At 55.0% G+C, this 14075-nt stretch overlaps 6 protein-coding genes across 6 annotated transcripts; 5 read left to right on the top strand and 1 right to left on the bottom strand.

The window, feature by feature from the left end:
* Window positions 1-633: 633 nt before the first annotated feature.
* Window positions 634-3001, top strand: L226DRAFT_538117 (cytochrome P450). Its single transcript, XM_067681426.1, has 9 exons — window positions 634-747; window positions 877-1210; window positions 1268-1345; window positions 1423-1642; window positions 1697-1798; window positions 1855-2014; window positions 2066-2310; window positions 2361-2450; window positions 2500-3001. The coding sequence occupies exons 1-9, from the start codon at window positions 682-684 to the stop codon at window positions 2894-2896; spliced, it is 1692 nt and encodes a 563-aa protein (XP_067531814.1). The 5' UTR covers window positions 634-681; the 3' UTR covers window positions 2897-3001.
* Window positions 3002-3462: 461 nt separating this feature from the next.
* L226DRAFT_468757 (cytochrome P450) lies at window positions 3463-5528 on the top strand (the record flags this gene model as incomplete). The annotated part of the gene is made up of 9 exons (XM_067676158.1): window positions 3463-3802; window positions 3856-3933; window positions 3984-4203; window positions 4260-4283; window positions 4337-4411; window positions 4468-4627; window positions 4683-4927; window positions 4981-5070; window positions 5126-5528. The coding sequence occupies 9 exons, from the start codon at window positions 3463-3465 to the stop codon at window positions 5526-5528; spliced, it is 1635 nt and encodes a 544-aa protein (XP_067531813.1).
* Window positions 5529-5711: 183 nt separating this feature from the next.
* Window positions 5712-6375, top strand: L226DRAFT_204915 (uncharacterized protein). The gene is made up of 3 exons (XM_067672858.1): window positions 5712-5792; window positions 5843-5986; window positions 6071-6375. Exons 2-3 carry the CDS (start codon window positions 5917-5919, stop codon window positions 6331-6333), a joined length of 333 nt encoding a protein of 110 aa, XP_067531812.1. The 5' UTR covers window positions 5712-5792; window positions 5843-5916; the 3' UTR covers window positions 6334-6375.
* On the top strand, window positions 6176-8136 carry L226DRAFT_204913 (uncharacterized protein). Its single transcript, XM_067672857.1, has 8 exons — window positions 6176-6504; window positions 6556-6598; window positions 6656-6962; window positions 7021-7123; window positions 7179-7374; window positions 7436-7547; window positions 7612-7713; window positions 7778-8136. The coding sequence occupies exons 1-8, from the start codon at window positions 6318-6320 to the stop codon at window positions 7778-7780; spliced, it is 1053 nt and encodes a 350-aa protein (XP_067531811.1). The 5' UTR covers window positions 6176-6317; the 3' UTR covers window positions 7781-8136.
* Window positions 8137-8243: 107 nt separating this feature from the next.
* L226DRAFT_204858 (uncharacterized protein) lies at window positions 8244-10398 on the top strand. The gene is made up of 9 exons (XM_067672856.1): window positions 8244-8486; window positions 8621-8747; window positions 8800-8842; window positions 8899-9202; window positions 9270-9372; window positions 9424-9601; window positions 9672-9783; window positions 9835-9942; window positions 9997-10398. Exons 1-9 carry the CDS (start codon window positions 8475-8477, stop codon window positions 10312-10314), a joined length of 1305 nt encoding a protein of 434 aa, XP_067531810.1. The 5' UTR covers window positions 8244-8474; the 3' UTR covers window positions 10315-10398.
* Window positions 10381-12220, bottom strand: L226DRAFT_615541 (uncharacterized protein). The gene is made up of 8 exons (XM_067686793.1): window positions 12007-12220; window positions 11891-11933; window positions 11600-11837; window positions 11423-11531; window positions 11212-11371; window positions 11042-11153; window positions 10856-10978; window positions 10381-10785 (listed from the first exon to the last, which is right to left on the bottom strand). The coding sequence occupies exons 1-8, from the start codon at window positions 12194-12196 to the stop codon at window positions 10483-10485; spliced, it is 1278 nt and encodes a 425-aa protein (XP_067531809.1). The 5' UTR covers window positions 12197-12220; the 3' UTR covers window positions 10381-10482.
* Between the last annotated feature and the right edge of the window lie 1855 nt (window positions 12221-14075).

The following is a 14075-nucleotide window of genomic DNA, read 5'->3' as shown; positions in this document are numbered from 1 at the left end:
ATCCCGAACTCGCTCGACCCGTTGTTGCAGTCGATGCGCTCTCCGCACAACTTTTCCGACTTCCGATAGTCGCCAAGCAACAGTAGTCGGCAATTACGAACTCCAACATAGGCATAGTATTTCTCCTTCCGTGATGAAAATTACCTTCCGCCTACGGTCTAGGCGATGGTGACGAACCTCAATATTCCCGTGTACATGCGGAGTACGCCCATTGATGTGCAGGGAACCTGGGTCCTGCATGAACTTGGTATCTAGCATCTTGGAAGCGTGAGTCGGTGGACCCGCTACCCCTCACTCGTCGCAAAGCATTGATGTATTCATGCACGGTCCCCGTATTTAAGTACAGGTACCGGGCAGGGACAGTAAATCCACAATATGTACGCCACCTTTAGCGTGTCGCGGCCCGTCATCCAGCAAACTAGGTCCATCCGCAGTCGTTCCGGAACAGACCCAACGTGCCCGACAGCACCGCTTTTCCTCCGCGCTATCTTAATTGCTGATCTCGCATCACCCGGGAGATCTCTTTTGTATTTGCGCGCCCCGTCGCGTGCCCTGAGAAAGAGGTCCCCGGTCTGGGCCGGCTCACTCGATAAGTACCCAGCGCGTGAGGCTGGCAAACTTTGTCTCTCTTGCCCTCCGACTGGGGCGTCCTCCTTCAACCCACAATCTGCCACAACATCCATGGCTGAAGTAGCCGAAGGTGTCTCGCCTTCGAAGGCGGTAGCGGTTGCGGTCTCCCTCGGACTGGTATGTACGATGCCACTTGATCTAGGTTCGGTCTTCCCCGATCGTGGCTGACCGGTTCCGCCAACCAATCTCATCCTCGCAATTCTTCCTCGGTCCCGCCGGGTTTTACATACGTCGTTCTACCTACAGGTCGCACACCAGATCTTCCGGAGGTACGAGACATACAACATCATCGTGCACGCCGCCCTCCTGTTCGGTCCCCCTACGCTCCTTACCGCCTTTACACTGCCGTCAGAGTGGTCACTCTTATATGGGGCTTTCGTACTCTTCTCGACGTATCTCGCCACGCTCGCTGCATCTATCGTCATTTACCGTCTCTCACCCCTGCACCCGCTTGCACGGTACCCCGGTCCCATTGGCTGCAAGATCTCGAAGCTGTACTTGGGCGCAATCTGTATCCCCGGCTACCAGCACAAGTACATCCAGGCGCTGCACAACCGGTACGGAGACGTCGTCCGAATTGGTACGTGGCCGGACGTATGCCCTTGCTTCGTGGAACCGTGCTCATCCCTCCTCCCAGGCCCGAATGACCTCTCTATCCGCGATGCGTCGCGCATCAACCCGCTAATGGGCGCATCCGGTGTTCCCAAAGGCCCGCGTACGTAACGCGCTTTTCACGAATGTCGTCGACGTTCTCGTATGTACTGACTTTTCGTCCCTGACGTATGCATGCAGACTTCATCGGGCGGATGCTCTCCGCAACGGGGTTGCCCATGGTCGCTATCCAGGACACCGACGTGCATCTGCGCCGACGCAAGCTCTGGCAGCGCGGGATGAGTCCCTCCGCGATCAAGGAGTACGAGCACTTCATCGCGCGCCGCGCGCGTCAGCTGCTGGACCGAATGGGGGAGCAGAAGGGCGAGATTACGATCGGGAACTGGTTCAACTACTTCACGTGAGTTTCCTCTGTCAGTCCTACGTCCACAGGAACCTGACGACGTTATTGCAGGTATGACTTTATGTCAGATATGGCCTTTGGCGGCGGGTCCGAGCTGCTCGACGCAGGTCACGATGAGGGGAACGTCTGGGCTCTGCTTGACGACGCAATGTTGTACGTCTCGATATGCCATGTCGCTCTCTAGTGGTGCACACGCTGACGACCAACAGTATCGCGACGTTCTTCGGACACCTGCCCTGGCTCGGCGTCTACATCGGCAAGATCCCAGCGGCGACTGGAAACCTCAGCATCCTGTTGAACCGGTGCGTCGAGTGCGCTACAGCGCGCGTGAAGAAGGGATCAGAGAAGAAGGACCTGTTCCATTACTTGGTACGTGATAGACACTCACACTACCCGATCATAACCTGAGACGCTCCGCAGAACCAGGAAGACCTGCCAAATTTGCCGCCTCCGCCGATGCAGCAGCTCATTGACGATGGCGTGCTCGCGATTATCGCTGGTGCAGATACGACGTCAAGCGCATTGACGAGCCTTGTTTACTGCCTCCTCATGCATCCGGACGTATACGATAAGCTGCAGGCCGAGGTCGACAAATTCTATCCATCCGGTGAGGATGCAATGGACACGAAGCATCATCGTGAGATGCCATATCTGAACGCCGTGATGTGAGTCATTCTTGTTGTACGTAGCCGGCGAAGGACTGACCGACTCACAGTAACGAGGTGCTGCGTGTGTACCCGCCCGTTCCGGGAGGCAGCCAGCGTCAGGTCCCTCCTGACGGCCAGGGCGTGCTCGTCGGCGATCTGTACGTCCTACCCCTGCTCACGACTTGACTTCTACTCACCTGCTCGCAGCTACCTTCCACCCGGAACGATCTTCTGGTGCCACATCTACTCCACGCACCACGACCCGCGCAACTTCACGGACCCGTCCTCCTTCTGGCCCGAACGCTGGCTGATCGCCTCGGAGGACCCATCTCTGGCGCCTTCTGACCCGGCTGCGCGCGGCCTCGACAAGACGACGCTCGTGCACAATGAGACAGGCTTCCTGCCGTTCTCGACCGGACCGATGAACTGCGTGGGCAAGACGCTCGCAATGCAGGAGATGCGCATGGTCGTGTGTGCACTGCTGCAGCGGTACAAAATCCGGGCACGGGATGGGTGGGACGGTGGTAACTTTGAGAGCGAGTACCGGGATTACTTTACCGCGCCGAGGCCGGAGGTGCCCGTTGTGCTGGAGACGCGTGCGTGAGCGTCGGAGCCGGGGGACGGTGCTGCTTGGAACATGGGTGAATAGTGGATACTGGTCGTTGGATACGGGAAAGGAAGCATACCGTGACATATAGTATATACCCACACATGCAGGTTTCGAGCAGGAATGCACAGGTTACAGCTGTATTCCGGAGCGTTGGCATCTCGGCCCCTCCGGCCCGGCCAGCCGCGACAGCGGTGAGTACAGTCCTCCGCCTCGCCTGCACACAATTACCGACTACTCGAGTGACTCACTAACCCTTGGTCAGTGTTGACAGAATGAGACCATCCAGAATTGTCGGACGGTTTGCCATTATTCATCTTGCATTCATCTTCTCTTCGCACATACCGTCAACAGCATTCCTCCTGCCATACTGGTCGCCAAGGATGGTATTCACAGCGCTTGAAGGGAGCTGAGGGAGACTCATAAGCCGTGTGCTGGCACGACAGCCCCTTCCTCGCTTCCTCTGTCATGCACTACAGTTATGACCATAGGGTCGCGGCAGTGGTCGCAGGTCTGGTGAGTTCGTCGTCACCGCCGTCGCATTGAATTTGCTGACGATGTTCATGCAGATTGTGCACCAAATTTTCCGTAGATATGAGACATACTCTCTCCTTGTGCATGCGCTTCTTCTGTTTGGTCCGCCTATGCTGGTCGCAACTGGCACCCACTCAGGTTCTTTCCCCACATTCGGCTTTCTGTTGAGTTGCTTCTCGACATACATCGCGACGCTCTCCCTCTCTATCCTCGTCTATCGCCTATCACCTCTCCATCCCCTTTCGAAGTACCCCGGGCCATTCTGGTGTCGGACGTCGAAGCTGTGGCACGCTTGTCTAGCGTATTCCGGGGAACAGCACAAGTACCTCCAAGCACTGCACGAGCGCTATGGAGATGTGGTCAGAATCGGTTCGTCGTCAGAGTTCTCCACCGTCGTTCTCGTCTCGACCCAAACCTCCCAGGTCCAAACGATTTATCCATCCGCGATGCAGCGGCCATCCCCCAGCTTATGGGTATCTCTGGGGTGCCCAAGGGCACCAGTGCGTTTCGCCGTCATATCGTTTTGGCTCGCACGCTCACGCACTCACAGACTTCCATGGAGCGATGCTCACGGCCACCAATCCTCCCATGGTCGGCATACAGGACACTCAAGTCCACCTGGCCCGTCGCCGCTCATGGGCGCGCGGACTGAATCCGTCCGCTCTCAAGGAGTACGAGCCCCTGATCGGGAAGAGGGCGAAGCAGCTCGTGCGCCTCTTCGAGACACATGACGGCGTCATCGTCTTGGGACAAATATTCAACTACTTCAGGTGAGTGGATCCCGCATCGTGCTGCTCAGCGCACCCGGCCGAATTAATTCTGGCAGCTATGATCTTATGTGCGATATGGCGTGCGTTGTTTTTGTTTCCTGCGCATACATTCTGATACTCAACCTGTGGGTAGGTTCGGCGGTGGCGCTGAGCTTATGGCGGAGGGCGATCCGAACAGGGTATGGGCCGTTCTTGAAGACGGTTGTCGGTACGTCTCGTAGTCTTCTCTGCGATCTTTGCTAATGGTCTACTCTACATTTCTAGGGCAGTGATGTTCTTCCACCAGATTGACTGGCTTGGAGTGTACTTTGGGTACATCCCGGCCGCAGTCAAACCAGTTCAAGCGTTCCTGATGCACGGCAAAAAGATGGTGCAGGAGAGGATGAGACGAGGCTCGACAACGCGCGATCTGTTCCACTACCTGGTAGGTCATCACGCCCTCCTGCGCGCATTCATCATTCATGGACTCGCACGCATAGAACGAGGAGGATCTTCCGGAAAAGCCTGCGCCACCGCTGCAGCAGTTGGTAGACGACGGCCTCCTCACTGTTGTGGCGGGCTCTGATACCGCATCGAGCTGTCTCACAAGCATTTTCTTTACGCTCCTCACCCATCCGCGCTGCTATGCGCAGTTGCAGGCGGAGATCGACAAGTGCTACCCTGCTGGAGAGGACCCCTGCGAGACTATGCACCATCGAGACATGGCATACCTGAATGCAGCAATGTGAGTGGATGGCTTCCGTTCGCATACCACATCAGGCTGATCATTGCGAACAGCAACGAGGCACTTAGACTGTTCCCGCCCGTCATGACAAGTAGTCCGCGGAAGGTCCCGGCTCATGGACCTGGAGTACACGCCGGATCCTTGTGAGCCCTGACCCATTCTGCCCAGGGATATGGTCCCAATGACGCTCGTGCACAGATACATAACGCCTGGGACCTCGTTCTTCATCCCGCCATTCGCGATACAGCGCGACCCGCGAAACTTCAGCTTTCCTGATGTGTTCTGGCCCGAACGCTGGCTCGTCGCGTCGGGTCAGCTTCGGCTCCAAGATGCCTCTCTCCCGTCCTCGGCATTTCGCGCTTCAACATTTGGATTCACGCACAACGAGGTCGCGATGCTGGCATTTTCGCATGGCCCTATGAATTGTGTCGGGAAGGGGTTCGCTCTGCAGGAGATCCGAACGGTCGTATGTGCGCTCTTGCAGCGCTTCTCGTTCCAGCTCGAGGAGGGGTGGGATCTGCTAGAGTACGAGGCTGCGTACAAGGATTTCTTTGTCTCGAATCGGCCTGTCCTTCCTGTACTTGTTAAGCGGAGGTACTGAAGGTTGTTGGTTGTTCGCACGATGCATCTGTCATGTAAGGGAAAACGTAAGGATGAATCCGACCTGTGAGTGGATAGCCAAGGTTTCGAACTGAGGCTCTCTTGTTATGCTCGGCCCGAGAGACGCCCGACGACGTGGCTTTCACCGTCGGAGGCGTTGCAATTTCTGGCCCGCTCTTGCTCTTGGCAATGGCCTGCTCACGACCAAACCTACATTCTCTTCTACAGCGAAGCCCGGGTGAGTTGTGAGATCTTGAGAGACCAGGTCGGTAATCCTTCAAAGCTTCATGCCTTCAGGTTCTGATCATGAAACAGTCCTGACCGTTGGCGTTCCAAGCACAGCCGCATTGCTGTACTCGAGTACAAGTCGCACGCCCCTCGGAAGTTGGATGCGCAGTGCCAATTTAGACATTAATTGGGACTGTCTTTTCATCCGGATCTGCTCGCAAGAGCGACGTGGTGAGTGGAGTACTTCTAGGACCATACTGAGTTGTGGTAACCAACTCGCTTCTGTCTCCTCTCTGTGATTGAGGGAATGCCAAGCCGGGGATGTAGTGCCGCGCGTGCGACGCATCTTATATTCGCACCTCTATCAGTACTTGCTAGTACTTACTGCGGCCGCTGTCTCTGTCCTATTGAGACGTTCTAGTCTCCGGACATCACGATCAGCAACCAATCTTCCGGGTCCGATGACATTGACGGCGTGGATCCCACCGCAGTGCCTCCCTTATATACATCCTTGCAGTCTCACGGCTGTGAGTCCTTCTGCTTCCTACTCCTCCCCATCAATATGGATCCTCACTTGAACGTCTGGTCTCGCAGGGCACCAACCTACTTGAACGTCTCCGAGGCGGCCGTCGCGAATTTGTCGCAAACTGTGAATGCGACGCTACAGCAAGTCGTCATAGGGATCACTTACGAGGGCTCCTACCTTAAGGAGAGCCTGGTTGATATAGTCATCCTGACAATGTTCTTCGGTATGCGGAGTAGCACCATGCACATGAAGCGAGCTGACGACTACCTTATAGGCCTCTTCACAGTCCTCACTGTGGTCGCCGCGTATGTCCTCTTGTGCGTACTCCGTACCCCGTGCCCATCATAGTCGAACTGCGCTGATGTATGCTGCAGCCTTAAAGGAATCGCACAGAAAGCGACCTCATTGATGCTCGTGGCCATCATCGCCATGTGGGTATCGACAGTCGCATACTGGGTAGCAACCCTGCTTGCGGCAGTGGAGACACAGACTATCCTGCGCGACATGATGACGCAGATGCTGGTCAAGGTCTCTCATGTGCAGAGTTGTGTGGGCGATGCGTCCAGCGGCCAGCTTCCTTTGAGCGCCTGCCAGGCCGAAGGGTCATTGGCAGAGGTTTCGGACTATTCCAAGGCGTATGCGACCCAGCAATGTACAGGGACGGCTGCGCTGACGGTTAACGCGAGTACTTTCAGTCTTGTCTATGCATCAAATCCTGACATTCCTTGCTTCATCCTAGGTCATAATAGGTGACGCGATTGTATGGTGGCGGGCATGGGTACTCTGGAGCGATCATCGGATTGTTCTCTACACCTGGTGCACTCTGATACTCGCCACTATGGGTAGATCTATTCTAGTCCTCGTTGCGCACTGCGTGCTGACGACTGAAACTTACAGTGACCGGAATCGTGGACACGAAAGATGCGTGTATGCCGGAAGCGACCCTCTTCTCCATCACCTCGCCATTCGCTCCGGGTAGCGAAGTCTTGAGCATTGGTTCGCTCTTCGGCGCAGATGGATGGGGCATCGCTGCTGCGATCCTCTCTCTCCTGACGAACATGGTAGCTACAATTCTCATCGCATACAGAGCCTGGTTCGTCGCTCCCTTCCCTATGATAGAAGACCGGAGCTGACAGAGAGTGAATGGCACGCAGGGAGCACCGGCTCTTCATCATGTCACATCTGAAAGGGTGCTCTACACGCTCGCAAGTAGAGCGGACGCTCGCGCTCCTTGTCGAGTCCGGTATATTGTACTGCGCTCTATGGGTACGTACTCGACTCTCGCAGTGACTAGTGAGACGACAGGCTGACTCGAAGTCGGTGCATATAGGTCATCATCGTCGTCTACCAGTTCGTAGCGCTGAAGCTCGGAGAGTCAGCGTTTGCGTACGGCTTCTACTACGTCATGGGCGGTTGCCTCATCCCACTGATAGTGAGTCCCCCATTCATGTGACATTCGCGTATCATATTTGCTGCTACTAACCTCGGTGTGGCGGTGACCGACACAGGGAATGTACCCGACGCTCATCATCATTCTCTGCGCGCTCGACAAGTCTCTGCACGAGAGGTCCCACAACGACGCACGGATGTCTTCACCTGCGTTCGCATCGCCCCTCGGGCGACAGACACTCTCGGAAATCTCGAGCACGCCACCGACATCGATAACCGTGAACGCCTCTGGGCTGACTTCTTTCGGCCCTTCGGAACGTTGCGAGGCAGACCGGAGAGATGGCAGCGCTGAAAGCCGAACAGATGTGCTGCGTTTAGGCGACAAGTTGAGTTACGTGTCTACATGTGACGAGAGCATCGATTCTACAGGAAAAATATGAGTCATATCAAGTTTAATGCGGACGTGTGTGCTATGTTCTCGAACGAGTGCATTAGGTTGGGCGTTCCGATCCCGGCGAGACCCACCCACGAGGATGAGCTTCTTCACCCCCCGGACTCCACAGGCTGTTCCGTCTCACATCTTGCCGACAATCGGCGGTGAGTTGACTCAGTCTGTGTCTGAACTGCTAGCAGCAAGTCACGACGCATCGGAAGGGGCGTATTTCGGAGGTCGTGAGTTCTCACCAGAGTGCCGCTGTCGCTCACGTGCTATAGACGATCAGTGCGGGCCAACGAAGGAACTTGTGCGTCCCGAGAGTTCAGGGGAAGACTAGAGCGTGATGATGTTACCTTTCATACTTATCCATGGACCCACGGGTACGTCTCCGGTCTCTTTCAGCCGTGCCCCTCCCCCGCCGTCCACTCTGCAGCTCTACATACCTCACATGGATCCGCCCTTAGATCTGTCCGTCTTTGCAAAAGATGTAAACACCTGCTCAAGCTTCGCACAGGTCGCGCTGGTGAACATGTCGCAAATTGTGCATACCGCGCTACAGCAAGTTGAGCAGATATTCGAATACGAGTGGTCCTACCTGAAGGAAAGCGCCATCAATCTGGCTCTCCTGACTGCGTTCTTCGGTGCGTCCAGTCAGTCTGTGATTTAGTGCTGAAGTTGACGAGTCGCGGGCAGGGCTGTCCACTGTGCTCGCGTTGGTGGCAGCATACGTCCTCATGTACGTGCTGAAGAGTAGCACAGCTCCGATCTGAGGCCTGACTGCTGTGCTAACAGTTCGAAAAAGATCACACGGAGGGCGACCGCGCTCATGCTCTTTGCGATTGTTGTCATGTGGGCCTCGACGACTGCGTACTGGATTGCGTACATCCTGGTGATGGCGAGAGTGTATAACAAGCTGCGGGAGCTCACGTCACAGAGCTTGGGTGGAGTAGTGGTCATGCAGACTTGCTTGGTCTCATCGTTGGGTGCCGGGAGTGCGATTGGGAATTGTTCGCTCGAGATTCCGGATGCACTTGCATTCTTTCATGAGGCGTATTGGCTCCGGGACTGTACAGAGACGGCGTCACTGACAGTCGAAGTGAGTGATTCCCTCAAACAAAGTGTTTCCCGTTGTGAACGCTGACCGTCCGTATGTTCCGAGTTAGGTCGTCATCGGCGATGCAATCGTGTGGTGGCGGGCTTGGGTCCTCTGGCCCAATGGTCGGATAGTTCGGTCGGTCTGTATTGTAATGCTCCTTCTCACCATGGGTACGTATGCCGGAAATGCCCTCTCATACGTTTCAGTGCTGAAATACCTAGTTTCTGGAATCCTGGATGCAAGATATGCATGCATACCTGCGCACTCCGCTGCCAGCGCCACAGCCGATCTTGATGGCTCGTTTCTGACCCTGAGCGGAGACATCTGGGGGATCGTGGCTTGCTATTTATCTTTCCTAACCAACTTCGTTGCAACAGTGCTTATTGCATATCGTGCATTGTGCGTCCCTTCAAATATAGAAATTTAAAGCCCCGGTGAGGAGGGAAATTGATTTCGTCCATACATACAGGCAGCACCGGCGCGCTATTATGTCGTACCTGCAGGCATCTTCCCGGCGTACGCAAGTGGAGCGCACGCTCGCGCTGCTGGTCGAGTCCGGAGTGCTGTACTGTGCTGTCTGGGTGCGCATCTATATGCTGCTCATTTTACACTGATTTCTGAGTCATCCATAGGTTGTCGTATCGATATATGCAACCTCGGATATATTCCCGAACCTCAAGTTGGTCGTATTTGCGGAAGGCTTCACGTACGTCATGCGTGACTGTCTCGTACCGCTTATCGTGAGTGCTAGCGCTGTACATGTAGAGTGTTGTTCACAGTCTCTGTTGTCGCAGGGTATATACCCGACGCTCATCATCACCATATGTGCGATAGATAAGTCGCTATACGAGAGGTCGGCACATGATGCGCAGCTCCCGTCCATGCAATTCGACGAACCTATGAGGAACCGCCGTGGAACCCTCTCAGAGCTGTTGAGCACAAATTCCACACGTACTGCGGTGGAAACCTCCCCCAGAATCTCCTCACATGACCTTGAGGAAATTCCGAGTCATGGCCCCACCGGCATCGTACGGGCACGTCCATCGGGGGGCCCAATGGACAAAAGCGGACTCGGACATGACACCCTACGGGATGACATGTATCTCTCGTAGCTCTTAGGATGGTCATGAGTAATCGGAGTTGAGCCGTTGCATTGATTGACTGCGTCTTGGTTTTGTATACATAGCATTGAGGATTTAGCATTCAGCACCTCATCTCAGTAATCAGTCGACATCCGTATCTGTATCCGTTCTCCAAGCCATCCGCTATACGCAACAAACTTACATCTCCTTACTCTCATGCAAACCCTGCAACATCTCCGTGTCTTCACTTCCTGAGCGCAGGCTCTCCTGCCCAAGCTGCCTGAGATGGACGACAGCGTGAGATGCGCGTCGTCCCCGGCCAACCGGTACGGTTCCAGTAGAGGTGTGCTGGGTAGACCGAGTCTCGACGTGCACAGAGATAGGGCGACGGAGCTGCGTCATCCTCGTGTCGCTCAGGGCAGTTTGTGAATTCAAGGGGAAGGAGTCCATTTGGGACTTCTTGAGCACGACGACGACAATGATGAACATTGGGTAGATAGCCTGAGGATGAGGAGCCGGCGCCACTATTGTGAGAGATGAGTCGATAGAACCAAGAGTGTGTTACACTCACGATAAGAGGGACGAGAGCCCCGTCAACGAAGTAGCCGGCGACGAGCCAATAGGAGACTTTAGAAGCCCCGCTGCTGTATATCTCCAGGTTCGTCTCGCCGACCTGGTATGCTACAACGAAGACCTGCGGACATTACCATGAGTAAGCTAGTCTAGCGCGATAGCGGCAGACGTCAATAAAGCGCACCCATATTGCTCCGTACGCAAGGCCGGACTCAGTGAGCAGAATCAGAACTCGTTCCACATTTGTCATAGTCGAGCCTTCCGAGAGATACTGCTTCAGGGATCTTCCGTGCACCCTAATGATAGGTATGAGCTTAGGTATTAAGGCCGTATACCGGGAAGCACGGAGCTTACCATGCTTTGTACCCAGTGAGACTCGTTGCCACGACATTAGTTGTAAGAGACATGATTGAGGCCGAGGTCCCGAACCTAGAGCCCGCAAAGAGCCGGCCTAGCTCGCCTTCGGAGTTCTTGACAAGCAAGCATGCATTGCAAGAGTCGACCACACTGAGCGCTGCACTCTCATGTAAGCGGGGTGTATCAAGTACAATATTGAGAGACACACCAAAGGTGGACAATAGGAGGACTACGCTGACGCAGAGGATCGCGGATTGTGAACGGCCTCTCCATATCATGGATGCCCGCCACCAAACAACAGCATCCCCGACAATGATCTAACCAAAGTGATTAGAACGAAGCTTTGAGCTCAATCCCACATGGTTGACGGCGTGGGCAGACTCACATTTGTGGTGAGCGCGGTAGTCTGGATGCACGACATCCTCGACACAAAACTCGCCGTTCGTAGTGGGTTGAAGACCGCCTCAGATTGTGCAAATGCCGCGTTCGCGGTGGCAATCTTCTCCGCTTGGATGGCAAACGTCGCAACATATCCCGCGATGCAGAAGAGGGCCGTGGAGAGGTAGAGAACCATCGTAGCGAAGAAGAGTAGCAGAGGTCCGCGGGCTCTTAGACCCTTTCCGCTGTCCACGGAGCCCTAGTCAGCTTAAAGCAGTTACGAGAGGAAGGTGCTTACAGGAGAATGTACGCATTGGCCAAGGCGAGACTAGTAGCGACGCCTGATCGAGAGGACGGGGTGAACATTAAGTGCGACATGAGTTGATCATGAATATGACACCGAGCATGACGCACCGAAGAAGATAGACGAGAGGAGGACATTGAGCAGCTGAGGGGCTTGCGACATCGTGTCGACCACAAGCACATAGAAGGCCTCGGTACCGCCGAGGCCCGCGCTTGCAGAGGAGGGTGAGGGGAAACCTGGCAGGAGCGACATAGCTGCTGAGGTATCGTAGCACAACAACGTTTCAGACCTCGAGCTCATACCTTATAAAGCACTTGCGAGAGGGTTATGTTGGTCAAACCCCAGGTCCCTGATGGCACGCCGCGGAGGGAATGACAGCGTGGTTGGCTGATTGACAGCGAACATCCTGTGGTGATTTGCCATAGAAGGTATGCTTCGCTGTCGAGCTTCAAGTTGAGGGACGGACGGAAGTGAACCCCAATATCTGGATTTAAAGTGCGACCCCTGGCGGCATGAGCCAGCTTGGGTGAAGAGTGGAAGATACACCATCATTTAGGAGCGCGACAGCGTAGCTGGAGAGTTGGCCCACGACTTTGTACCAGAATACGGATTTGACTCGGGGTGCGCCGCGGCGAAGTTCTAACTGCTCGTCCACAAAGTTGGGTTCGCATAACGACATCTGAAGCCTGAGGTTTGAGTTCCGACGAAGCCGAGAAGTCAGATAACACCATAGTGAATGTGAGAGAAACTTACCTCGAATGCGCTAAATTCAGGTGCAAGATCTCGCCACTGAGTCCGGCAGAAGGCTACCAGAAATGAGAAAGTGCTGGCATGCCACAACTGACAGCTAGCATCTCCTCGGTCGGCCCTATCTGCAAGTACTCATCTATACTTACTATTTGATGTGGAGCAGAAAGGTGTCGGGGATACGTCGCTGCATTCCGCGTCACGATTCCTGTCCCTGAGCGACGATCGTCTGTCGGCCTTCGCGATGACCCCGAGAATCTCGCAGTACAGCAGACGGTGGCCGTCCCGCCTTGTACGGAGTTGGTTTCCGCGCTGTATACATTCTTGATTGAGAACGTGGTGATGGTCACCTGTGGTAGTACTAGAGAGTAGCCGATACTACGTGCCAGACAGTTTCTGAAACCGCGGGATCAGCCGATGAACTCACAGACAGGCGTAACAGCCAATATAACCGAGTTCCAGGTCCCTTGAAGCAGAGAAACGCACCATCAATTGGAATAAGGAGGTCAACCTATGGGAAGAGAGCATGCACATGGCCGTCGACCACAACCAGCCGCGAGCTGTCAAGCGCCCTGTGACTCTCACCCAACTGACGTAATGAGTTGTCGAATTGTCGAAGAGACTTCCTCAACTTCGACTTGGCTTGTCAACCACGTCTCCTGTACTCATATGCGTACACAACTTGCTGTCCGGATGATACCACAAATATTACCATAACCGATTCATCAACTCCAGGAATTTGGTACCATGCCACCGGTCTCGTGTCTCGGCGCCGTGTCGAAAACCTCCCTTCCCTAGACCGTGACCGCTTCTACCAACATTTCGCTCCTCCCGACAATGTCCTCCGATGCCGAGACGTTCAAATAGACGTCGGTGCTGCTCCCCGCGCCCTCCAAACCGGAACCGCGTCTATCCTCAACCAAATTGCGAGCACTAGCTCCAGAGCCCCCGTCACCATCCGTGGTCTTAGCGAGAGAGAGGGGAGGGGGGTGTGATGAGATGTGCGTCGAAAACACGTAGGTATGCGTGGCCTGCGTACGCTTGAGGGTGACCACCACGATGATGAACATCGGATATATAGCCTATGTGACGAAAGGAACCTCAGGTCAGTATTCGCCCCGGCCATGACTGAGCTCGGGGAAGCAGGAACTCACGATAACTGGGACGAGGCCGCCGTTGACGAAGTATTGGATGACGCCCCAGAAGGTACTGTCTCCGGTATCGTTCTGCCAGATGTTGTGGTTGTTCTCGCCCACTTGCCAGATCGTCACGATGACCTATCGAAAACACGGTCCACCCTTAAGCGTGAGCAAGCTGCCCTCGTCAGCAGGGACTGAAGAGCACCATACCCATATGGCGGTGTAGACGAAGCCGGACTCCGCGATGAGAACCAAGATTTGCTCTGCACCGGTCTTTGTGAGTCTCCTATTGA

Source organism: Lentinus tigrinus, assembly GCF_003813185.1.
Source record: "Lentinus tigrinus ALCF2SS1-7 unplaced genomic scaffold L226scaffold_30, whole genome shotgun sequence".
In the NCBI taxonomy this organism is placed as follows: domain Eukaryota; kingdom Fungi; phylum Basidiomycota; class Agaricomycetes; order Polyporales; family Polyporaceae; genus Lentinus; species Lentinus tigrinus.
This window is presented reverse-complemented; position numbering and strand designations above follow the sequence as displayed.